Source organism: Lactuca serriola, chromosome 2, assembly GCF_051521515.1.
Source record: "Lactuca serriola cultivar US96UC23 chromosome 2, Lser_US96UC23_V15, whole genome shotgun sequence".
In the NCBI taxonomy this organism is placed as follows: Eukaryota; Viridiplantae; Streptophyta; class Magnoliopsida; order Asterales; family Asteraceae; genus Lactuca; species Lactuca serriola.
In genome coordinates this window covers 213,546,848-213,570,391 of record NC_136409.1, presented here as the reverse complement: position 1 = coordinate 213,570,391, position 23,544 = coordinate 213,546,848, and the positions used below count along the sequence as shown (strand labels likewise).

Genomic DNA, 23,544 nt, shown 5'->3' with positions numbered 1-23,544 from the left:
TTATATGAATTTTGGGCCCCTTAAAGACATGGGCCCTAACGACCGCCCGAGTTGCGCACCGTCTGGACCGGGCTTGGTTCAGGTTGCAGATTGCAAGTCGACGATTGAGAATCTTGAGAGGTGAGATATCAAGGTAGTAATAGGATTTCTTGCTAGTGAGGTTTTTTACAAACTTTGGATAAATGGCGAATAGATGTGATAGGGTGGCTTTGGATGTCAGGAACGATAGGAGGTGATGACGATTTTTCCGATGAGAATAGGTAGTGTCGACGAGTCTATGAGGAGATGCAGGGAATACGAGGGTTAGGGAGGGATAAAGGGAATAGGTAGAGTGTGTTTGTTTACTAATTTATTCCATATAATAATTAAAACAAGTGTTTAAATAGATTTAAAAAATATCATAAAAGGCAAAAGAGTCATTTCAAGTGGATCAGGATCAAATTCGAAATAAATACAAACTCCAAGGATAGTTCGAGTTAAAAATTATTTATAGGGACCAAGAGTGCAGACTGCCCCAAACCACAAGGACCATTCGTGTAATTTACCCAACTTTTTTATTAAAACGTAGGGCCCTAAAACGCAAACATAAATAGCCAAACCGCGGTAACCGGAAAGTAGACCCGAACCACAATTGTACGGATCGGGCCGTAAATAAATATATAGGGTAAATTACACCAATCGTCCCTCGTGCACATGCCAAAAAGCGTGTTTAGTCCCTATTTTCAAAAATTAACTCAGACCGTCCCTGATTTGTTTTTTTCTTGCATGCGTAGTCCCTATTGACATGAAATGACCATTTTACCCTTAATAATTTCTTTTTTCATTTCTTTTATTTATTTATCAGTTTTAAATTAAAAAAAAAAAAAACAAAATAATCTCTCAAGAAATCAAATCCATTACTCCACGACTCCAAATCCTCTTCAAGACCATACACCAAGAAATCGATACATCCACAACCAAAATAATCTCTCAAAAAATTGATACATCATCGGCGATCATTCGTATCTCAAACCAACCAAAAATTTCCACCGGTGAATCGTAGGAGCCAGTTTCCATCCCTGCAATATGTGATTTTATAAATGTCACATAAATTGTCTGATCTAGACTCTCCAATCTCCATCCATGGTCTAAACTCGCCGATTGCTAAAGAACGACGACCACCACCAACGTATAATTTAGATGTCGACTTCAATTTCTGGAACCATCCCACTCTTTCCTCCACACAGATCCGACGAGACCCCAAACCTACAAATCGGAAAAATCAAACCTCAAAGATCAAACCCTAAACCTACAAATCAAAACTAACTAAACCCTAAGCCTGCAAATTGGAACTAACGAGTTGCAGGAGAAGAAATAGGATTTCGATCGACAGAATCATATCGACGAACGTGATGTCCACCGCCACCAAATCGAGGAGGATTCCATCCACCTCTACTTCATCTTCCTCATAGATGGTGTAAGTCGACGATGGCTAATTTACCTCGTGATGTAGATTATAGCTTCATTGAGGATTCAGTTTGTAGTCCGATGGCTTCTTCAAGTCAGAGTGAAGTGATTTGAGGTTCTTCAAGTCAATGTGATGGCTTCTTGTGTGTGTGTAGTGTGTGTTTGTTTTGTATTGAAGAAGAATGGAGATAGAGAGAGAGAGGGAGAGAGAGGGGGGGAGAGATACATTGGAGGTGGTGGTGGTATTTTCAATTCTTCATACGTGTGAGAGAGATAAATATTAGAGATTTGTTTTCTTAATTGTTATTAATAATAAATAATATTAAAATTAATTAAAAATAAATATCCTAGGGCATAATGGTCATTTCAAATGTGGAGTGGACTAAATTCGCAACAAAAACACATATCAGGGACGAAGTTAGCAAGTTTTAAGCAAACGAGGGACGGTCGGAGTTAATTTTTGAAAATAGGGACTAAACATGTTTTCTGGCATGTGCACGAGGGGACGATTGGTGTAATTTACCCAAATATATAAAGAGCTACACGGTTATCGGAAACAAGTCATAATCATGTCCGAATAAGCGATACCTTGCCACCGCCATTGAAGAGAAAGAACTTCCGAGGTAATGAACCGCTGTTCTTATGGATTACGTACGTATAATTGAGTCATTATTGATTTATTCATATATGTATTTTATTTTTCATTTATCAGTAGCTTCGAAGCGCAATCGTTTACGTGTTGTTTTAGCTTCAAAAGCCAATCGATTATCTAGACGCCGTTTTTGACTATTAGATTAATCATGTTGTGCTTTTCCGTTTTCGTTTGAATAGTTCTCCCTTCAATTGAGTTCACTCCAAAATCCATGAATTTTGAGGATATTAATTGACTTTGACTGAAACCTATGGAATAATTTGGGTTAGAATTGATTTCACAGTCACACTTTTGTATTAAATATATTTTCATATCTGTAAAAAAAAAAAAAAAAGCAACCCAGTCAGAATTTGATTGGATTTGTTCTTGATGCAACTTTTACTTGTGATTTTGATGAATGTTGTTCCTAGTCTCTGAAATAAATGATATCTATGTGTTTCCTTTGTCATATTTCTAAGTTTGGAATTGTTCTTGATGCAACTTTTGCTAGTGATTTTGATGAATTCTGTTTCTAATTTATGAAATAAGTGATATTTATGTGTTTTGGTTGTGATATCTTTAAGAATCGAGATAAACTGATAATATGATAGATGATAGCTCAAGAATATTTCTAGTTTCATAATCCCTGGAGAGAAGGTTCACTAATAGACCTGGGGTCAGAAGAAACGTCATATCTGAAAGAAATTCCTGAAATAAATAAAGAATTCTGTCACTTCAAGAAAGAAGGAAGGAATTCCATCAATAATTGCCAAATCCTAGTATATCTATGGTGCAATGTGATAAGATCACCTACTAGACTGTTGTTATTTGATTAAGCAAAAGTGGATTATAAACAAAAAAGGATAACTTTGACAAAAGTATGTTAGAATGGGAATGTATGAAGCAAATGATGTTTATAAGTAAAAATTAAACTTGTATCTTGTGATGAATAGAACTCGATTTATCTAATCTTGGGTGAAGAAGGTAAACATCTAATGAAAACATCTGTTGCCAAAACATTAGTTATCTGTGTAAGTGCTTTACGTTGTGTCACTTTGGTTATTTAAACAATCTATGCAGTTTCTAGGTTGACAAAGGATGTGATATGAAGGGGGAGATAATACGCTTTGCCCAATCTAATAAGAAGTTAGAGCTGAGAATTAGTGCTACCCAAAATTTTCCCAAAAGCCGTTTGCTTGGTTCATTTGCAAAGAAATCTTCAAAGAAGACACTTAAATGTGTGACTTCAATGAAAGTCAGCCTGGTGGCTAGTGGTGGTGTTGGTGACATTGGAGTCTTTCTTTTGACAAGTGCAGTTCTGGAAATAGCCAGAAGGTTCTCTGTAGCTCACTGTCCTTTTATCTGGCATGGGCTTCAGGCAGCTCAGATTCTCTGCTGTCCACCATTTAAATGGATCCAGAGATGGGCTCCTTTTACTGCTCTGGTTAAAGGAATGCAGGTTCATTATACAAGCATACACATCCATCTCTTTTTATTTATTTATTTATTTGTGTGTTTAAAATCTTCACAATATCTAATACTTTTCTCTTTTTTGTCAGAGTTTGTCAAGGCCATTGTTGTTCCTGTCAGTGGCAACAGGGTTGTTAGGTGAATCAGGCACCTCCAACTCAAAAGGAACACTCAGTGGTTCAGGTGCTGATCTCACAGAGCTATCTGCACAATTGGCCACACAAGACACAAGGTGTGTAATTCTTTCTTGTTTTTCATAGATTATATTAATAGTTAGTTTAGTAGTAAATATTGGTGTTATGCAGGCATGTCGACAAGGTTGCAGCAAGTCTTGATATGGAAGATTGGTTGGTGAAACTCTATGCAGAGCTTGAGAAGCAGGGCATTACTATACCAGAGAGGTACCTACTCTCAGTTGTTTATGCAAACAATGTTTTGCCAAAATATGAATGAACGTGTCACGTGTTAAATTCTTATTTATCCAAAAGGTTTACTTTTTATCAGTTTGTTATGCATTTTGTGAGTTTTGAGGTGGTCTATAACATAGATCTGATGATTGTTCCAGGGTTAGTGAAGATGAGCTTCATAGATTCTATGCTGTCTCGGATGGTGACTTTGAGAAGTTTTTGTCATCAGTTAAGAAGACTATTCAGTGGAGGCAGAAATACACTCTGCTTTCACCACAAGAACTCAAGGCCTGGGGCAATTTGGTCTTTTGGCATGGCTCTGATTTGATGCAACGACCTACCCTCATTATTCGTGTTGGACTTGCAGGCTCTCATTTGGGTTCAAATGGCCAAGCACAGTTTGTTAAAGCAGTCGGTATGCATTAATTTTATCAGGTTTATTTGTTTTCCTTTTAATTCAAGGAATTTTTTGGTGCTGATTAATCAAATGTTTAAAACCATATTTGTATATATCAGTTTCACAGGTGGAATTCGGGGTTCTAAACTTGCTTGATGTAGAACATCCACAGCTTACTGTTTTGATGGATTGTCACGGACTATCACCTTTTGGATTCCCGGTTCAAACATTTAGATCATGTGCTGTGCTTCTTCAAGATCATTACCCGAATCGGCTTGGATGTTTACTTGTTGTACGACTTCCCTCTGTTGCCAGAATCATAACCCAAACTCTATTCCAAGTAAGCCAATCTCATTTATCTAGGCTTAAATGTGCATTTATGCAATCAAAAATGTTGAAAAGAGTTTTTTTTACTCATGAAGGTTTTGAAGCCTAGAACACAGCAAAAGCTGACAATTGTGGGGGAAGATTTACAAGAGGTACTTTCAAGGTACTTTGAAGATTTGCCTCCTTTTCTTGGTGGAAAGTGTTGTTGCTCTAAATGTGCAAGTGAGGTTCAAACTGTAGAGGAAAGAACGAGAATTGGTGGTGAAGATCGTCATCTCAAGCTTACATTATCTGATTCTGAGCTTTGTTATGGTAGTAGATTAGATAAGGATTGCAAGTTCTTAGTCTCTGCTATGTTTGGCTCTTTTCTACTATGGTTATGTCTTGTTTACATTATTAGAAGTTTATCATGATCAGGTTATGCTCCCTCAGTTGTACAACAGAAATAGTTTCTTGAACGTAACCACTCTTTTACAGACATTTTATAGATTGGTTTTCATTATCAATAGAGCATATTCTTCCTTAAGATCATAAACATAATTCCAAACAAATGAAAACAGAATTATCAAAATTTCATTGTCATAATTGATATTGAACCTTCTTAATGTCATATACATTCATAATCCCTTGACTCTTATAACAAACATCTCCACACCTACATTTCATGTCTTAATGGTGGTTTAGTTTCCTTCGTACTTGGGGTCTGCCAACACATAATGGTAAGCAATTACAAGGGCGAATATGAATATGCCCAGGAAGTTGGCAATGAATCCCAGGTCGCTATCTGTGATCATCTGCATAAACAAAGTAATAAAAAAGTCAACATCTTAGACCATGTCCATGCTGCAAAATCCAAATTCCTAATCAGGGAGAGGTTGAAAGAGATTCAAAAGCAAACAAAAAAAGAAAGATCCACGATGCTATGCGAACTGTTTATGGATTATCTTCTACATTATTTTCCGAATTTTGAGATCTGGAAACCAAATGTGCGGATCAGCAACAATCACTCTTTCACACATCGATTGTCGAGATCCAGCAACTAATTATGCAGATATTAACAAAATCAACTTCAAATCAAGTGCGTTTAGAAGATTCGGAGTAAAAACGAACCAAACACGATCTAAACAATGCCAACAAGAATGGATCTTAAATCGTTCGTGATAAGCACATCTCTATCCTTAGATTGGCATATGAAACCCTAAAATTTATTCCGGATTCTGAGAAACCAAGAAGAAGTCACATACCTTGGAAGCTTTATCAGTTGAACAAAACGGAAACTGAAAGATTGACTTGAGTCGCTAAACTGGAGCGCCGTTGGGAGAAAACAGAGTCTAAACCATATACGATCACAAGCTTATAAACAAAGTTCTGGTGATGGTAAATAGGCTAGTTGACCACATATTTAAGGGGTGATCTTTTCGGGTCAAAAGTGATTTTTAGAAAATTCGTAAAAACTTAGATTTACTATCCTTTCAAAAAGTTGATTTTCCTTTTATCTTTTTTTAAAAGATATTTTGGCTTCTCAAAAGCTAAGCCAAACACCCCTTTAGTCCCTTCATTTACATTTAGTGAACGGGTTTAATAGGTTGAAAATTGTTTTTGCATGTTTGATCTACAACAGGTAATTATCAGGCCCGGTTTTGAGATATTGGAAGCTCTACGCAAAAATTAAATTAAGGTCTCATACCTTTTTTGTAAAATATTATTAACGAAACTTTTTACCGCTAAAGACAAAAAAAGTCCACTATTTAATGTTTATAATATAAATGAGATTTGTAACATGCAATTCTATTTTAATTAACTTATTATTATTATTTTCCTCTAACTTTTTTTAGTAATATAATATTAAGAAAAATTCTCAATCGAAGGCCCCTTACGATTGGAGGCCTGATGCGATTGCACACTCGCACCACCCCCAGGGCCGCCACTGGTAATTATTATTTGTTAACCAATTGTCCTTGGATTGGATGGTGTCGTCAAGTCGACCTAATACTATGCCTATCGAAAATAACCGATATCCGAATTATTCGACTGACATATTTTAAATTCGGGTATTTCGGGTTTCAAAATATGGGTATTCGAGTAACCCGATAATACATTAGGTCGGGTGTATAAGATTTGGATATAAAATTACAGGCATACCAAAAAAAAAATTGAAATAATATTATAATCTATATTTTAGACTTTGGTATCATGCATGTGTTTCTCCTTCTAGGTAAAAGTCAAGATCCCGCTTTGAAAAAATAACGACCCTTTGTCAAATATTTATATTGCTATTAGATGATTATATTATAAAATTTATAATTTATTTTGAGTGTCTTTTAAACAAATAATACAATTTGTTGTTGGTAAAAAGGGAATACAGTTTCTTATATATTGGAATAATGGAATGAAATCTCTTTTTGAGAATCAAAAATGACTTCCAATTTCTTGTTAGATATTGCTTCGTCTCCCATCTTTCTTTTAGATCACTTTTTTTCCTTGTGACATGGATTTTTACGTGCATTTGAAAATGACTTCAATCTCTTGTGACCCTACCATTTTATTTGTTTAATATATAGCAAAATAGCATTTGTCCATATCTAACAATTTAAAGGTGATGTTTGCTTGTAATAAAATATGGTGGTGATTTGTTGTCATCAATGTTATTTTAAGTGTAATGGGATTACTTTGTTGAACAAAAGTGATCTTGATAAATATTAAAAAAGTAAGGAATGTGTGGAGTCCACACCTGTTTAAGTTTGATCAAGTTTCAAAGTACACTGTCATTTAGGGACGAAGTCCCTAAACGAATGGGGGTCCGGGGGCAACACCCCTGGGAGCGGGGTCCAAGGGCAGAGCCCCTGGCTGGGGTCGAGCTGTTATTATAGGGTATGTTACTATATTAAAATACATCAGAAAATCAGTTTTCAGAGAATTGACCATTGGTTTGACCCTTACTCAAATATATGTTTCTATGGTTTTATGACAGTTTGAAACTGTCATATGACAGTTTTCAGATAGATATCTAAATGTCAGTTTTGGTCTCAATTCTGGTACATATGAAAATATCATCAAAACACTCTCTGTTCTTGTCTAATTCTCACATTATTTTTAAAGTTGTATTTTTAACATAGTTAGACTGTTAAAGTTCGTATAAAAGTCATAACTTTTTCATATGATATCCATTCTCAATTGTCTTTATACTGATAGATTCCTATTCACAAGATCTTCGATTCTCATTTAGATTGTTTTGCCTAATAGTCGAGTGATCTAAAATTTGGTTTCTGTGTCGGATACTACTTTACTGAAACTTCAAAAAATTATAACGTCCTTATATGAAATCAAATATGGACATTCTCTATATGTACGAGTTTGATTTTATGATTACTATGACTTTTCTTTAGATTGCTTAGGCTAATAAGCCGCCTATCTCTGATTCACTTTTTATGATGTTCATAGTCGTGTCGGTTTAATTGCAAAACTTCGAAGAAGCATAACTTCTTAATACGAAGTCGGATTTAAGTGCTCCTTATATCATCTCATTAAGACTGCTACATCTTTAGTTAAGATTAACTATTACATCTTAAATATCTAGCCCGAATATTTGGGCATTACATTATTCCTCTCTTAAAGTCGTCCATGCTATTTCCCTCCCTCTCCTTAGACAAAAATCACACTCTCTCTCCTAGGGTTTGGTGATTTTCGTATGAACCCTAATTTGGTTTAAATCCTTTTTTCTTTTGGTGTTGTGGTTATGATTTCATTAGAAGAGTGATCTTTTGGATTCTTAATCTTTGCAACTAGCCGACACGTACGAGGTTACAAGCAGGCGATCCAGAGGTTGGTAATCCTTAACTTTTGTTTTCCAAAGCAGGATGCTATAACTAGTAAAAAACATATTCTAGGGTGCATGTGCGTTTGGGTATATCTTTTGATGGTTTTGCTACCTATATATTGTTTACTTGACGCTAATAATCCCCAACACGTTCTATGATGAGTCAAGCTTCATTACCGATAATGGTTTGGGGTTATGCACTTAAAACAACATCTTTTATCTTAAAACCTTACCAACTAAGAAGGTTTCAAAGACACCTCATGAAATGTGGACACAAAAAGTTCCTTCACTTAATCACATTAAGGTCTAGGGTTGTGAGGTTTTCGTTCGACGCGAAACCCAAGATAAACTTGAATCCAAATCTGAGAGATGTTGTTTTGTCATTTACCTACAAAAGGCTTTTGGATATTTGTTTCACTGACCCAATGAAAATGTGGCGTTTTACATACTACTCATAGGAAACAATGTCCTTGACCAATGAAGAACTTGTTTGAGAAATAGACAATGGCAAGGTAACTAGGGAAGGCTAGTTATCAAGGGTATGCAATATGCTAGTTCATGTTATGTGTTTATGTTACATGATTCTGTGGTAGTGATAGTTTGGGTTCTATGTAGTCTAAGTTGGATAGCCTGAGAACTCCTGGTCTAATGCCTTATTACAATGTTCTTGTTTGATTATTTGCTCTCGGATGGATCATATGTTCGATTGTCTATCTGACCCCTGATCGCATATGACTTTATGGATTGTATGAAAGACCAAGATCTGGCCTCTAACAACGTATGGAAGACCAGGATGTGGCTCTTGGCAGTGGAGTCTAGGCTGGGCCAATTCACTCCTTAGGCGGGTCTCGTTATGCATGTTGGGCAGGACCCGTTATGTATGGTTGGGTGGGGCACGTTCTATGAGTTAGGTTGGGCTTGTTGCATATAAAACATGTTTGTGGATAAGAGTTTTGTTCGCTCGATGTTAGAGTCGAGGATTGTTATGGATGCATTATATGTATGGTGGAATATGTGGTATACGGAGGAACTCACTAAGCTTTATGCTTAAAGTTATGGATTCAACATTTGGCAGGTCGTTCGTAAGAAGAGCTCGGCGAGACTGTACACATGCATCGAAGATGTTTGTTTCCATAGTTTTGTAAATTTAACTCTGATATTGTATGGTTTCAAACAATCAAATGTTACTCAATGGTTTTTAAGGCAAAAGTTTAATTGGTTATTATATTTTAAAATTCAAAAATCTATTTGTAATTTTTGGGACGTTACAATTTCAGAATTGCTGAAATGTATTTTTGAAATAGGTTATAGTTTTTGATAATAGTTTTTGGCTATTTTATAATATGTTGAATTCTGTCCAAACAAAAGGGAAAAATGTTTTCTGGAAATTCTAAGTTTAAATAATTACATTGGTGTTTAAATGATTTTTGAAATGTCACCATCTATAGTGGAATGATTTCCTAAGTGAACTTTATGGATGCTAACTCCATTGAGTGATGGATTGACATGAGTGCTACCTGTCATGAGTGCTACACATCGTTTTTCCCTCATTTTCATTATTACAGAATACGACTCAATAATCATTCTTACAAAATAAGAATAATAATAAAAAGTTTATAATAACCTTATAGAGATTTAATTTGTGAGAATGTGTGAGAACGACGATAGTTATGTAAGGTTGAATGTATTTATATTATTAAACAACATATTTTCTTTGTCATTCTCATATAATAGTACTGTCCACACGTCCACACAATAGATGTCAATCCACATTTGAACCTAGCTCTCTCTCTCTCTCTCTCTCTCTCTCTCTCTCTTTGTGTGTGTGTGTGTGTATATATATATATATATATATATATATATATATATATATATATATATATATATATATAAATGATAAAGCGCAGAAAAAACTAATTATTAGTTTTCACTTCTTTGTAGTTTTGGAAAAAAAAAGATAAACACAATAATTCTCCGAATATACAAAGTAATTTATGTTTTATATTGGTTGTAGTGAAAAAAAAAACATATTATTATTTTGTATTTAAAAAAAATATTATATACCAATCAGCTTGTTTTAGAAAATATAAATTCTTGTTTTTCAGAAAAAGCTAAAAATATCATACCAAATAAACGCTTGTAAAAATTATATAATAATAATAATAATAATAATCTCTATACTAATAAAAGAGTAATTTTTTGCCAAGTGTCACCATATTAGACATTTTAATTAATGTGTTGACACTTGTCAATCTATTAGTTTTTCATTTTAAATTTATTAAACCTCCTCATTAATGTGATCCTATTTTAAATTTTAAATTTTAAATTATTGTTTTCATTAATTCACAAATAAAAAATATCTAATATATATTAATAATTAATTTTATATATTTATTTGAATCAATGATTATAAGTCCACATAACTAATAAAAAATATCTCTTAAATTAATAATGTATTTAAAATAACTTATTAATAATTTTGAATTTTTACTATAAAAGTTTGATTAATTTTATAACCGTGTTCCCACGGGTTATAAAGTAGTAATAATAATAATAATAATAATAATAATAATAATAATAAGAATTTTAAATGAAACGCAGCTAATTTTCTTTTTCTTATGAAAAATACCAAAAGTCCCAAATCTTTTACGTTATACATTCCAAAAGAAGAGTGGGGTCGAAAAAGCACCGCCAAATTCATTGTTACGGCGCTCCGCCACTGAGTTGCTGTAAGTATATCAATAATTCATTGTTTTATAGTTGGAAACACGAACTTCATAATCATACCTTATTTTTTGATTATTGATTGAACTCAACATGTTCCTGCTTGATCTGCCAAATGAGGGTTATTTGTTTTTTTTAATCATTCATTTACTTTGAAGATCGTACTACCATTCTAATATTCACTTTATAGGCAATTTTTCACAAAGATTAGAAGTATCAAGAATAGATTCGCTTTATGAATGGATATTGTAGATTTGTAGTGATTTTGTACGTAAATATATGTTATTGTTATTATTATATTGAGTGGCCGGATAACTCACACCATAACTATATTCATAAATTTGTTATTAATTATAATATAACCTTTGTTTATATGGATGTCGTGTTGTACAGTGGAGTAATTTTTGATGTATTTATATTTGTACGTTTTTCATTTTTTCAATAGCCTCAAAGAGCAATCAATTACGTGTTACTTTTTTTTAAGGTCAATCGATTGTATGGACAATCTTTTTTAATGATTATTTCAATTAAGTTGTCTCTTGTTGTTTTGAATAATCCTCCCTTCAATAGAAAGAAATTCACTCTAAAATCCGTAAATTTGAGGATATTTGAAATTGTTAATTTGCAAGGTTGTGCAAAATGGACGACGGTTATTTGATTAAGTAAAAGTGGATTATAAAGAAAATGGAGAATGTTGTGAAAACTAAAAATGGGAATGTATGAAGCAATTGATGCCAATAATGTTTATTGAACTAATTTAGGGTGAAGAAGGTAAATAAATGTTCAATAAATACAAATGCCCCAAATGAGTAGTTATTTGTGTAAATGCTTTTCTTTAGACCACTTTTGGTTATTTAAAGAGTTTATTTATGCAGTTTCATGAGTGTTATGGAAGATTGGTTGGTGTCACTCCATGCAGAGCTTGAAGAGAAGGGTATTACTATACCGGAGAGGTACTCTCAGTTATTTATATTTATGTAACAATGTTTTTTCCCCAATTTATTCAACTGACAAGAATTATGCATTATTTTTAAAACTGGATGATTGGTGTAGGCTTAATGAGGATGAACTTCATATATTCCATGATGCCTCTGGTGGTGACTTTGCAAAGTTTTTATCATCGGTTGAAAAGACCATTCAATGGAGGCGTAAATACACTATGCTTTCACAACAAGAACTTGATGCCTGGGGCAACTTGGTCTTTTGGCATGGATCCGATGTAATGCAACGACCTACCCTCGTTATACGGATTGGACTCGCAGGTTCTACTTTGGATTCAGATGACCAAGCAGAGTTTGCTAGAGCAGTCGGTATGTAATTAATGCAGTAGCTACTTCCTCATAACTTTTCTATGTTTTTTCTATTTCATTATCTTTATTGGTAGTAACATTTCGTGTAATTTATTTTGGTGTTTAATCAAATGTTTGAAACCATATATATTTTATATATAAGTTTCACAGGTCGAATACGGGGTTGTAAATTTGGTTCATCCGGAAAATCCTCAAATTACTGTTTTGTTAGATTGTTCTAGACTATCCCCCTTTGAATTCCCGCTACAAACATTTAAATCATGTGTGGCTCTTCTTCAAGATCATTACCCGAACAGGCTTGGATGCTTACTTGTTGTACGAGTTCCCTCTAATGCCAAAGTCATGACTCAAACTCTTTACCAAGTAAACATGTTTGTCACTTTAATGTTTTTTTTCCCCAATTTCATGCGGCATAGAAAATTCTACATTTTGTTTTGTTAATGATAAAGGATTTGAGGCCTGGAACAATGCGAAAGCTGATATTTGTGGAGGCATTTGATTACAGAAGAGTTCTTTCAAGCTACTTTAAAGACATGCCGGATTTTCCAACAACCGGAGAAGAAGCTATTGGGGGGCTTGTCATTCTATGTTTATTCATTGGTCTTCTCTTGTTTTTATCACATTATTTTCTCTAATTTATGCTCTGATTATGGTCATTGTCAAGTTAACAGAGAGCATGCATATTCTTCCATAAAATTATAAACACAATTCCAAACAAGTGAAACAAAATTATTAGAAGTTTATTGTCATTATTGCACCTTCTCAATCAGGGTCGTTCCAAACATATTTTGGGCATAGGACGAGAGAAAAAAATAGGCCCTTAAAATACACAAATGTCATCAAGTTTTTTTTATAATAAATCAATAATTAAAAGAAAATTATTTGTACTATCTTCTAAATATAACAATTTCCATAAAAACTTTGGACCCTTTTAAATATGGGCCCCGGATGGTCGCCCCTATCGTCCATCCTCTGGGATGGGCCTGTTCTCAATGTCATCATATACATTCATGATCTCTTCTCTCATATAACAAACAATGGTTTGGTTTTAGGTTCCATCACCTATTTTTGGAATGTTCTATTGTAAAGGAAGTAGCAACATAGAGGAATACAAATCGGATCTTGGACACTTACAAAGGTCCAGAAGAGTGCCAAACTGAAGGATTAGGACTTGCTTGTAGGATCCTTACTTCCTTCTTCCAACCCCTTCCTTCTTTGGCTCCAAAAAAGCCACACTAGTTCACAAATAAGAGGGAAAGATGATTAGGGTTCTCAAGGGTCGATATGGGGAGTTGGAGGCTGATAAAAAACCACCCCTTGGGACTTAAGGAGATTATATAGGGTGCAAAACCCTAAAAATTAGGGTTTTCTTAACTAGCCGTCAACACGCCGTGTTGCTCCATAAACACGTCGTGTTGACCTTAAAGAAAGCTGCATTTCTTCAATTTAGACACGCCGTGTTGGTTCCTCTAACACATTGTGTGTAACCCTAGAAAGAGCAACACACTTTTATCTTTTTGTGTATATTATAACTTCATGCTTTCATATCTCTCTATTACATCGTTATATTTTTTGATTTTTTGTTACTAAGGCATTGTACTCTGAAAAATCTAGCCTTTTATAGCATTGTAGTTTGTATTTTGAATTTTGTTTTTCTTATTAGGACATTGGTATGAGTATGTAGATTGTTTCAAGTAAGAATAAGATAGATATTTGAATAAAGTAAGTTGCATTGAACAAAAATAAGGATTGCTAGGATATTCAATACATATGGTCCAAGAATGAACATCAATGATGGTTGTGTTGTTAGCAATTTCATAGCTCAAGCAATCCGGTAACAACATAATACACCTACCTACACCTTTTCGTCATCAATCACCCACATTACATCTTTCACTTTTACCCCTCCCTCCCGGAGCTTGGGCTTGGGGCTTGTTTGATCTCGACATTAATATGCAAGAATGAGGCATTAACTGTTCAGTCACCTGGAACTCATACTCGGAGTTTTTGTTATGTCTCTGACACGGTAAGCTACAACTACAACCAACCAACTTGTATATTCTTATACTTACATTGCAATTCAAACTTCAAAGTGGATAACTTCTTTTTATGTTTACCAATTACCATGTTTCTGGTCTAATAAAACTTATTGAAGGAATCCATACAGAGCTAATCAACATTGGAAATCCAGGTGAATTCACCATGATTGAACTTTCTGAGACTGTCAAAGAGGTTAGTTACTTAAAACCGTAATTGGTCTTTTTTTTGTTAGAACAAACCAATACATGCAAATGCAGTGAATGCCAATGATGATGGGTTGGTTTATTTTGCATATGCAATTGATCAACCCGAAAGTAGAAATTAAACATGTAGACAACACCGGATGATCCTCGCCAAAGAAAGTCGGTGATTATCAAGGCCAAGGAGTTGCCAGGCTGGGAACCAACCATCAATTTGTATGAGGGCCTACCTATCATGGAACATAACTTCCCACAGAGATTCCTTAGACTCACCAACAAACCATAACACCCTCATTTCATTTCACTTCTTAATACACACACACACATAATTTTCCCCACATTTTCAGTTTTTAAAACCATGTAACACCTCTTATCTATTTACAAATAAAATGCCCCAACCTTAATTTCATCATTATTAAATGCACCAGGCCAGGCGTTGAGGTTATTATCACTCAAATTTAAGAATCATTATTTAATAAAAACCAACTCATAATCAACTCCAAAACAACAACAACAAAGAATGTTTAGTAAGCCAAGACATTCACTTAAGCTTAATTTCATCAACAAAACATTCAAACAAAGGGACTTGTTTATATTTTTAATCAACAGAAAATAATGTCAGACCTTAAACAATATGTGATATCAGGAATTCACCAGAAAAAAAATCTACAGAAAAGTCCAAAATTTTTGGGAAAAATTTCAAAAAAAAACTTGAACAGAAAATTCTCAATTATTTAATATTTTGCATAAATTAATAAAAAATCATTTTTTATATTTGAACAACATGATTTTCTCAAAATAATGAGAATTTTCTATTAAAAAAATGTTTTAGGAACTTTTTGAAATTTTTTCCAAGTTCAAGTATTTTCTGTGTAATTCCCAAAAAAAAGAAAAAAAAAAAAAAAAAAAAAATCCTTCAACAACTTTTTAACATACCGATCCATGATATTGAAACCTAAAGTTTTGATCTTTTGATATAAGTTTCAACTAAATTGTTTGTATGGGTCGACTCGATAAAAAAAACTAAAATTTATTCACGCCATCCGTGGGACTCGAACCCACGACCACGTGGTTAAAAGCCACGCGCTCTACCAACTGAGCTAGAACGGCAAGATGGCTTTTTAGATAATCATCGATATTTAAACTAAAACAAAAGTAATTTTTTTTCTATTAAACAATCATTATCACCTTTTTATCAAATAAAATTAAATTATATTATTTTTTGCAAAAATATCAACGCTTCCATGGCTAATTTTATTCAAGTAAAAGTTGCTACAGTTATAATAATTTAGGGTCTGTTCGATTGAAATTTTCATAACCAAATGATAAGAAATTCAATATAGCCAATTTTATTATTAATCCTCACCAAACGAAATGTTATTTTATTATAATTTCATTTTGTAAAATGTTAATAAGCATTTTAGACGTATAAGTGTCTCTTAATTGAAAAACTAATGGGTAATTTCTTAACTTTTCACTCTTAAAAAATATTTTTTAATATTTATTTGTTTCTTAAAAAATCAGATGTTTATATATCTCTGAATTAAACCAAAAGACAATTATACCCTAAAATTAAAACACAGGAACTTGCCTGTCCAGCCTCCGCTTCCGTCACTTCTGCAGGTAAGGGTTTCCTTCTCTTTTTTCCCCTGTCGAGTTCTGAAAATCGATGGCTGTAATATATCAAGGCTGTTTTGGTCTTTTTCTTTTCTTCCTGAAATACCTTTTCTTGATGTATTAATGCTGAAAATATGATCTGATGTTATTTTTTTTTTCCTGAAATCATATTAGTAGTTTGAAATGTCTATTTTTCTGAAATCAGATGAACACATCAGCACATATGATTTCAACATTTCAAACCTCATAACATCAAGTTTCAGATTTCAGCATCAAACAATAACATTCGTGGATTTGGATTTGTGTTCATTTTCATTTATGTTTGATTTGGATTTTATATGATGTTTATGATTTTTGTAATAAGTATTTAAGAATTTTTTTCGGTTTTTTATATAATTAGACATTTGAATTCACTAAAACATAATAAAGAAGGGTAAAATGGTCACCAACCAACATGTTAAAATCTTAGAAATTCAGACCAAATGATAAGAAATTCAATATAGCCAATTTTATTATTAATCCTCACCAAACGAAATGTTATTTTTTTATAATTTAATTTTGTAAAATGTTCTCATATAACAAACGTTTTAGAAGTATAAGGGGGTGTTTTGAAAATAATCAGAATTTAATACCGTAATTTACTGATGTAAAATGGGACAAGCGACTCAAGCCGCATACCAAAAATACCCGACGAAAATCGACAACAAATCCGCAGTCCAGTTCCGCCGTATTCCGTCGCCCCCGGCTTCCTAGTCATTGGGGGTTTCGACGTCGCGCCACCTGGCCAGCGTTTTGTCTCGATCGTCACTCTTTTCTTTCATCACTCTTCAACACTTCATTAACCAATCGTAAGTAAAAGCCTTTACAAATGACATGCAGTAGGATTTACGAATCATTTGTTACTTAATTGATAATTTGGATTTTAGAGTTGACTTTGTGATTTTTGTTCTTAGTAACGGTTTAATTATTTATACAGTTAGCTGTTCAGCTGAATCCGCTAAATGTATACTTCCCCTAGAAAAAAACGAGAAGAAATTGCAATGTGTATACTTGGATTAAGAACATAATAATGTTGTTTGTGTGTATGCTTATTTTTATTTGGTTATGGACTTATAAGCTGGATGTTTTCTAGGGTAGATAACTGAACATATACTCTGTCAGCTGTTCGCATCCCTCCTTTTATCTCTATCTGTCTTCCATCTTAGGATGTTGAATTTTATGAATGTTTAAAGTAAAAATCAGTATTGCATGGAAAATATATCCATTTCTTTGTTCTCTGTACACTTAATTTCTTCATGATCTTAAATTAACAAATTACATGTGAAATGATTGTTTGCAGTAATGTCAATTGGAGCCTACAGTCAACTGGTTTTCAGTCAGAGCCCTGCTTCACCTCGATTTTGTTCTTTACACCAATCAACGATTGGCTCCTTCAGAGCTCTAGCATCCAGGTTTTTCTGCCAGATAAAATTCCCAATCTGTTTTTATTTGCCTCTTTAACCTTCTTGTTTGAGCTGGATTGATTGTATATATTCTTATATAAATGAACTGAATCCTAGTCCCTCTACTTTTGGTTGTCTACAGGCAATTGTTAAGTAAAAGTCACACAAGTTTTACACCAGGTATAACTAATACTGTATCACTACAGAGATTCTATAATTTATATTCTCTAACTTGCATTCACATGTAAATTGTATTAATGTGGAACAGTTTTCTTCTTCCAAAAATGTTAACCTATTTGTTTCATTGCAGTACGACTTTGTAACACTGTTAGAAGTGCAATGAAATCGTATAAACTATCTGAGCTTACACCAACTGAGGTTGACAATCTCAAGGCTCGACCCCGAATTAATTTCTCTTCCATTTTCAGCACAGTGAGTCTCTTTCTGTTTTTTTTTTTGGGAAAATGTCTTTCAGAATGCTTATATCTGGATGAATTACTGAACAAAATTGTTTTACTTCAGGTCCAGCCGATTGTTGATGATGTTCGCAACAGAGGAGATGCTGCTGTTAAAGAGTTACTACTTTTTCTTTTTTTTAATCAATGGAGTGTTTGAGTTTCTTTTTGATTAAATGTTTGCACCCAAATGATGTTCTATGTCTTGTTTTGCAGTTATACTTTACGCTTTGACAAAGTTGAATTAGAAAAGATTATTGAAAATGTGAATGAACTTCCAGATCCAGAGGTACTTGTATAAAGTATAAACACATCAAAAAGTATGCATTTTTATTGTATGTAATATTTGGAATGATTTATGTCTACTTTTTTTTTTACCTTATTTCAGCTTGATGAATCTGTTCGTGAATCGTTTGATGTGGCATACAGCAACATCTATGCATTCCATGCTGCACAAAAGCCAGTTGAGAAAGTTGTTGAGAATATGAAAGTAAGTTGTACACATTTTACGAATTTAGTCCCTCGACTTTCAAGTTAATATCGTTCTTTTGTGAATTTTTTAGGGTGTGAGATGCAAACGAGTGGCAAGAAGCATTTCATCTGTTGGACTTTATGTTCCAGGTGGCACTGCAGTTTTACCCTCAACAGCTCTCATGCTTTCCATTGTAAGAAATAATAATCATCTCCATTATTAGTTTATTATATTTAAAGAAAATGGTTGTGATTTGAGATTTTGCTTATTATGTCCACCAGCCAGCACAGATTGCAGGGTGTAAAACGATAGTGCTTGCAACTCCTCCCTCTAGTGATGGAAGCATATGCAAGGTATTTGTTTCCATCTGGATGAGTTAAGTTATTTTTATTTAAATTATTTACAAAGTTTAAGAGTGACAATGTCAATGTGTAGGAGGTACTTTATTGTGCAAAAAAAGCTGGTGTGACTCACATTCTTAAAGCTGGTGGAGCTCAGGTTCTCTACAACACCACACCATTTTTACTTTTTTTTTTTTGAGAAAATTGTTTTTTTTTTGGGTGATAATTTGAAGCTTTTGTAGGCCATTTCTGCAATGGCATGGGGGACAGCAACGTGTCCTAAGGTTGAGAAGATATATGGCCCTGGAAATCAGTATGTGACAGCTGCAAAAATGATTCTTCAAGTATGTGATCCCATTTTGTGGAAAAATAAATAAATAATTAACAGATTTTATATATATATAAAAAAAAAACTAACTATTTTTGTATATTGACAGAACAGTGAGGCTATGATATCCATTGACATGCCTGCAGGACCATCTGAAGTGCTTGTGATTGCTGACAAATATGCTAGTCCGGTTCACATAGCTGCAGATCTACTTTCTCAGGTTACTTTTTCAAATATCCCGTTATTATTATTATTATTTATGGAAAATTGATGTTTAATTTTCTACTTTTAGGCTGAGCATGGGCCAGATAGCCAGGTGGTTTTGGTGATTGCAGGAGATGGGGTGGATATAAAAGCCATTGATGAAGAAATCACCAAGCAATGTAACAGTCTCCCAAGAGGAGACTTTGCTTCAAAAGCTCTTAGCCATAGCTTTACTGTATATGCACGTGATATGGTAGAGGTTAGTTTTTCTATTTTCTTTTCTTTTCATTTTATTTTTTTATAATATTTTTTTGACTTTTAACAACCTGAATCTTCTGGGTTTTCAACTCTCAGGCGGTTACTTTTTCTAACATGTATGCACCCGAACATCTGATCATTAATGTTCAAGACGCAGAAAAGTGGGAAAGTTTTATCGAAAATGCAGGTGAACATCACTTGATACATCTGCCATTAAAAAAAAGTGAAATTTTTTAATTTTTATTTTGGTTTCTGCAGGGTCTGTGTTCTTAGGGCAGTGGACTCCAGAGAGTGTGGGGGACTATGCTAGTGGGACGAATCATGTGCTTCCCACTTATGGGTATGCACGGATGTACAGCGGGGTGTCTTTGGACTCTTTTTTGAAGTATATAACCATCCAGTCTTTGACAGAGGAAGGCCTTGCAAAACTTGGTCCTCATGTGGCAACCATGGCTGAAGTTGAAGGCTTGGATGCTCATAAGAGGGCTGTTACACTTCGCCTTCAGGACATTAAAGCCAGACAACAGGTTGTTTGAGCTTTTGCTGAGTTGGGTTGTTTGTTTAGAACCTGTGTTGTTTGTTTTTTGTATTGGCAGAATGTTCAATTTTGAGTTTGGATCAATCATTAGAACCCATAAATTTCAATAATTATGCATCTTTTCTTTATTATTAACAAAATCCAACGTTGTTTCTTTTTAACTTTAACGGATTTAATCCAGTAAGCTACAAAAATTATGGCTTCATATAAAAAAAAGGGTCGAGATAAATGTTTAAATCCTGACTTTTTAACAATTTCTACTTAGTTATTTTCCTTCCATTTGACCAAGCGTATCCTGGATTTCTCCTATTCTTTTTAACATTACTTATCCGTACAAAACTGAAGGAAAAATTAAACAACATTGCCAGAAATGAAGCTAAAATTTGATCTCAAAATTTCTTTTCTGGTTCTAAAACTAAAGCATGATACATGTATTTGAGCTCTAATATAAAAGGGGAGGGGAAACCCATCTTGTTCACATACATACATACATCATTCCATTCCATAATCATTAAAAGTTAAAACATGAAAGGACATGTCAGGAATATGAATGATATCCTCAGGCTTTCCAAACTCGTACTGATCCATCCACTGATGCAGTCATCACACAGTTATCTTTTGGGTGATAACTAACGCTTGTTACCTGCCAACAAAAAGTAGAATTTGTTTGGTTACTACTCTTACCCAGAATACCAATCTACTTACATTGATTGCAGATCTCTTGTCTCATTATTACTATTATGTACATAATAATTTTAGAAAGAAAAGAGAAAAGAGAAAAGAGAAGGTGTTAATTACCACTGAGGAGTGAGCACGGAAACTTGAAACCACAGATGCATCCACCAGATCCCAGAAAAAGAGACGCCCATCTTCAGATCCACCAACCACATGAGCATCACTATTGGTAAGACAGCAATCCATTTTGAATGACTGGTGAAAACACAAGTTCAAAACATTAGTTAGTTACTCTTAACAACCTAACCAAAAGCAACTCAAAAAGAGACACACACCTTGCATGTATGGCCTTTATATTCTTGTAGTAATTCACCACTAGTTCTGCAAACCAAACCAGAAGAAGAACAATTTTTATAGCAGACTCATCCTTCCTTTTGGTTAAAACTTAAAAGAGATATGTGAAGTAGAAATTCACCTGTCCAAAAGGCGCAGAGTAGAATCCAGACAACTGGCTAATACACAGTTACCATCGTTTGATAGAGAGATACAGTTTACAGGTTGCCCCAAATCATCAGATAATTCTCTGGAAACAGAAGAAACTTTAAAGTTCAAACATGCTACAAAGTTTTTCATTTCATAATCATCATGATTGTCACATGTCATACCTACCTACCAATCCGGATGTCAAATGTGCGTACAGTTCCATCAACACTTCCAGCAATGATTTCAGTTTTTGTTAAACAAACAGACATAACGCTGTCTAGAAAGGTGTCAATGATCTGTGAATCAATTAAAACTGTCATCAACTTTTGATATATAAAAAAAACTTAGTAGGCATGTAAATGTAGGAAAGGAAAAGGGAAAGAAAGCTAAACCTGAATTGGCTCAGTGCTGTGAGATCTACAGTCCCAGGCACGCAAGGAACGATCATACCCTGCTGATACAACAACAGATGAATATTCATTGAACTTTACAGCATTCACCTGCACAAAAATGGTGTTATATGATTGTGAAGTTATAAATATGTGTCATGTGATTGATAAATCGGTTTGTTGGGGGAATTACATACCTCACTGTCGTGACCTCTAAACTTTCGGATCACACGCCCAGTTGATACATCCCAATAGAAGACTTGACGATCACCACCACATGAACAGATTTTTGAATTATCTCTACAATCAAATAAATCATAACAAGGAACATTCAGCCGAATAACTAGGGTTAAGTATAATGAAGAAGAATAATAAGAAAACAAAGCATCGGAGGAATTTGTATGTGGATGAATGAACACAGTAGCTAGGATAACTTACGGTGTAACGTGGACGTCTCGAACTTCACGAGCATGGGCTTTGTAGGTCTTAATATGAATACCACGGTGAGGATTCCATAGGCGAATAGTCCGATCTTTGCCTCCGGTGAGACAATAATTTCCATCTTTGTTGAACCTTGCCGTTAAAACTGCACCTTCGTGCCCCTTCAACACCTGCGCCTCGTTCTTCGGTAAATCTTCGGCGCTCATCCTACTCCGGCGACCACCGTCACTGGCACTGCTTCATTCACTAGTGTAGGTGAGCGAGCGTTACAATGGAAAGAATTTGGACCGGCCTGGTACCTTATGCAACATGGGCTCTTGTGGACTTGTGCCTTATGAGTTGTGATATTGAATCTAGGGCGAAAATTGGCCCAACATACGTTGTTTTTTGGTTTTCTTTGTTTTTTATTTTCATTTTCATTACTTTAGTTTTTTTTATTTTATTTTTATTTATTTATTTATTTATTTATTTATTTTTTTTTAATTACTATTGACCTTACTCCAATGATGTAGATGCAATGTTAGGGTGAGGTATACCTAAATGAATAACGTTGCAACAGTTGACATTTATGATTCGGTTTATTCGATTGAAATACACTACAATGAAATTAAAAAAAATACCTAAAAATGTTTAATATTGATTACAACTAAACGATAAGCGATCTAAAAAGTAAATTGCTCAATATAGATTGTTATATTAGATAGATCTTTGAAACATATGTAAAATACATTTTTGTAATAGTAATGTTAACAAATATAAAGTTAACAAAATACATTATTATATACTACACTAGCTTATAACCCGTGGGAACCACGGTTATAAAATTAATCAAACTTTTATAGTAAAAACTCGAAATTATTAATAAGTTATTTTAAATAAATTATTAATTTAAGAGATATTTTTTATTAGTTATGTGAAATTATAATCAATGATTCAAATAAATATATAAAATTAATTTTTAATATATATTAGATATTTTTTATTTGTGAATTAATGAAAACAATAATTTAAAATTTAAAATTAAAAATTTAAAACAAAATCACATTAATGAGGAGGTTTAATAAATTTAAAATGGAAAACTAATAGATTGACAAGTGGCAACATATTAATTAAAATGTATAATATGGTGACA

At 33.7% G+C, this 23,544-nt stretch overlaps 5 protein-coding genes and 1 non-coding gene across 7 annotated transcripts; 3 read left to right on the top strand and 3 right to left on the bottom strand.

Annotated features, from left to right (window-relative positions):
• The first annotated feature begins 1,953 nt into the window (after positions 1-1,953).
• LOC145088443 (uncharacterized) lies at positions 1,954-5,184 on the top strand. Of its 2 annotated transcripts, none has more exons than XM_079026799.1 (7): positions 1,954-2,069; positions 3,158-3,536; positions 3,637-3,779; positions 3,853-3,948; positions 4,113-4,369; positions 4,471-4,691; positions 4,774-5,184. In XM_079026799.1, exons 2-7 carry the CDS (start codon positions 3,183-3,185, stop codon positions 5,089-5,091), a joined length of 1,389 nt encoding a protein of 462 aa, XP_078882925.1. In that variant the 5' UTR covers positions 1,954-2,069; positions 3,158-3,182; the 3' UTR covers positions 5,092-5,184. The 2 variants fall into 2 exon arrangements, with proteins under 2 accessions (XP_078882925.1, XP_078882926.1); XM_079026800.1 differs by having other exon boundaries at positions 2,017-2,069; positions 3,165-3,536.
• A 45-nt stretch (positions 5,185-5,229) lies between these two features.
• Positions 5,230-5,472, bottom strand: LOC145088444 (Oligosaccaryltransferase). Its single transcript, XM_079026801.1, has one exon. The coding sequence runs from the start codon at positions 5,470-5,472 to the stop codon at positions 5,359-5,361; it is 114 nt and encodes a 37-aa protein (XP_078882927.1). The 3' UTR covers positions 5,230-5,358.
• A 6,456-nt stretch (positions 5,473-11,928) lies between these two features.
• LOC145090037 (uncharacterized) lies at positions 11,929-13,164 on the top strand. Its single transcript, XM_079028396.1, has 6 exons — positions 11,929-11,936; positions 12,095-12,172; positions 12,273-12,529; positions 12,604-12,614; positions 12,680-12,892; positions 12,979-13,164. Exons 1-6 carry the CDS (start codon positions 11,929-11,931, stop codon positions 13,162-13,164), a joined length of 753 nt encoding a protein of 250 aa, XP_078884522.1.
• A 2,642-nt stretch (positions 13,165-15,806) lies between these two features.
• Positions 15,807-15,879, bottom strand: TRNAK-UUU (transfer RNA lysine (anticodon UUU)). The gene has a single exon. It is a non-coding gene; the product is annotated as a tRNA-Lys (tRNA).
• A 1,157-nt stretch (positions 15,880-17,036) lies between these two features.
• Positions 17,037-20,564, top strand: HDH (histidinol dehydrogenase). The gene is made up of 15 exons (XM_079026798.1): positions 17,037-17,234; positions 17,726-17,837; positions 17,971-18,008; positions 18,139-18,260; positions 18,351-18,403; positions 18,500-18,572; positions 18,672-18,773; positions 18,847-18,948; positions 19,037-19,108; positions 19,191-19,253; positions 19,339-19,440; positions 19,534-19,644; positions 19,717-19,887; positions 19,983-20,073; positions 20,145-20,564. The coding sequence occupies exons 2-15, from the start codon at positions 17,728-17,730 to the stop codon at positions 20,420-20,422; spliced, it is 1,488 nt and encodes a 495-aa protein (XP_078882924.1). The 5' UTR covers positions 17,037-17,234; positions 17,726-17,727; the 3' UTR covers positions 20,423-20,564.
• A 221-nt stretch (positions 20,565-20,785) lies between these two features.
• On the bottom strand, positions 20,786-22,686 carry LOC145088440 (Transducin/WD40 repeat-like superfamily protein). The gene is made up of 8 exons (XM_079026797.1): positions 22,410-22,686; positions 22,169-22,271; positions 21,975-22,082; positions 21,769-21,878; positions 21,575-21,682; positions 21,435-21,480; positions 21,223-21,354; positions 20,786-21,067 (listed from the first exon to the last, which is right to left on the bottom strand). The coding sequence occupies exons 1-8, from the start codon at positions 22,616-22,618 to the stop codon at positions 20,984-20,986; spliced, it is 900 nt and encodes a 299-aa protein (XP_078882923.1). The 5' UTR covers positions 22,619-22,686; the 3' UTR covers positions 20,786-20,983.
• Positions 22,687-23,544: the final 858 nt, after the last annotated feature.

Coding starts and splice junctions, on each gene's coding strand:
- HDH (XM_079026798.1), top strand. CDS start 17,728: ATGTCAATTGGAGCCTACAGTCAACTGGTTTTCAGTCAGAGCCCTGCT. Junction 19,254..19,338: donor TTAAAGCTGGTGGAGCTCAG/GTTCTCTACAAC, acceptor AAGCTTTTGTAG/GCCATTTCTGCAATGGCATG. Junction 20,074..20,144: donor AAGTTTTATCGAAAATGCAG/GTGAACATCACT, acceptor TGGTTTCTGCAG/GGTCTGTGTTCTTAGGGCAG.
- LOC145090037 (XM_079028396.1), top strand. Junction 12,173..12,272: donor GGTATTACTATACCGGAGAG/GTACTCTCAGTT, acceptor TGATTGGTGTAG/GCTTAATGAGGATGAACTTC. Junction 12,893..12,978: donor TGACTCAAACTCTTTACCAA/GTAAACATGTTT, acceptor TTAATGATAAAG/GATTTGAGGCCTGGAACAAT.
- LOC145088440 (XM_079026797.1), bottom strand. CDS start 22,618: ATGAGCGCCGAAGATTTACCGAAGAACGAGGCGCAGGTGTTGAAGGGG. Junction 21,481..21,574: donor ACTCTGCGCCTTTTGGACAG/GTGAATTTCTAC, acceptor TTTGGTTTGCAG/AACTAGTGGTGAATTACTAC. Junction 21,355..21,434: donor ATAAAGGCCATACATGCAAG/GTGTGTGTCTCT, acceptor TGTTTTCACCAG/TCATTCAAAATGGATTGCTG.
- LOC145088444 (XM_079026801.1), bottom strand. CDS start 5,472: ATGATCACAGATAGCGACCTGGGATTCATTGCCAACTTCCTGGGCATA.
- LOC145088443 (XM_079026799.1), top strand. CDS start 3,183: ATGAAGGGGGAGATAATACGCTTTGCCCAATCTAATAAGAAGTTAGAG. Junction 3,949..4,112: donor GGCATTACTATACCAGAGAG/GTACCTACTCTC, acceptor TGATTGTTCCAG/GGTTAGTGAAGATGAGCTTC. Junction 4,370..4,470: donor ACAGTTTGTTAAAGCAGTCG/GTATGCATTAAT, acceptor TGTATATATCAG/TTTCACAGGTGGAATTCGGG.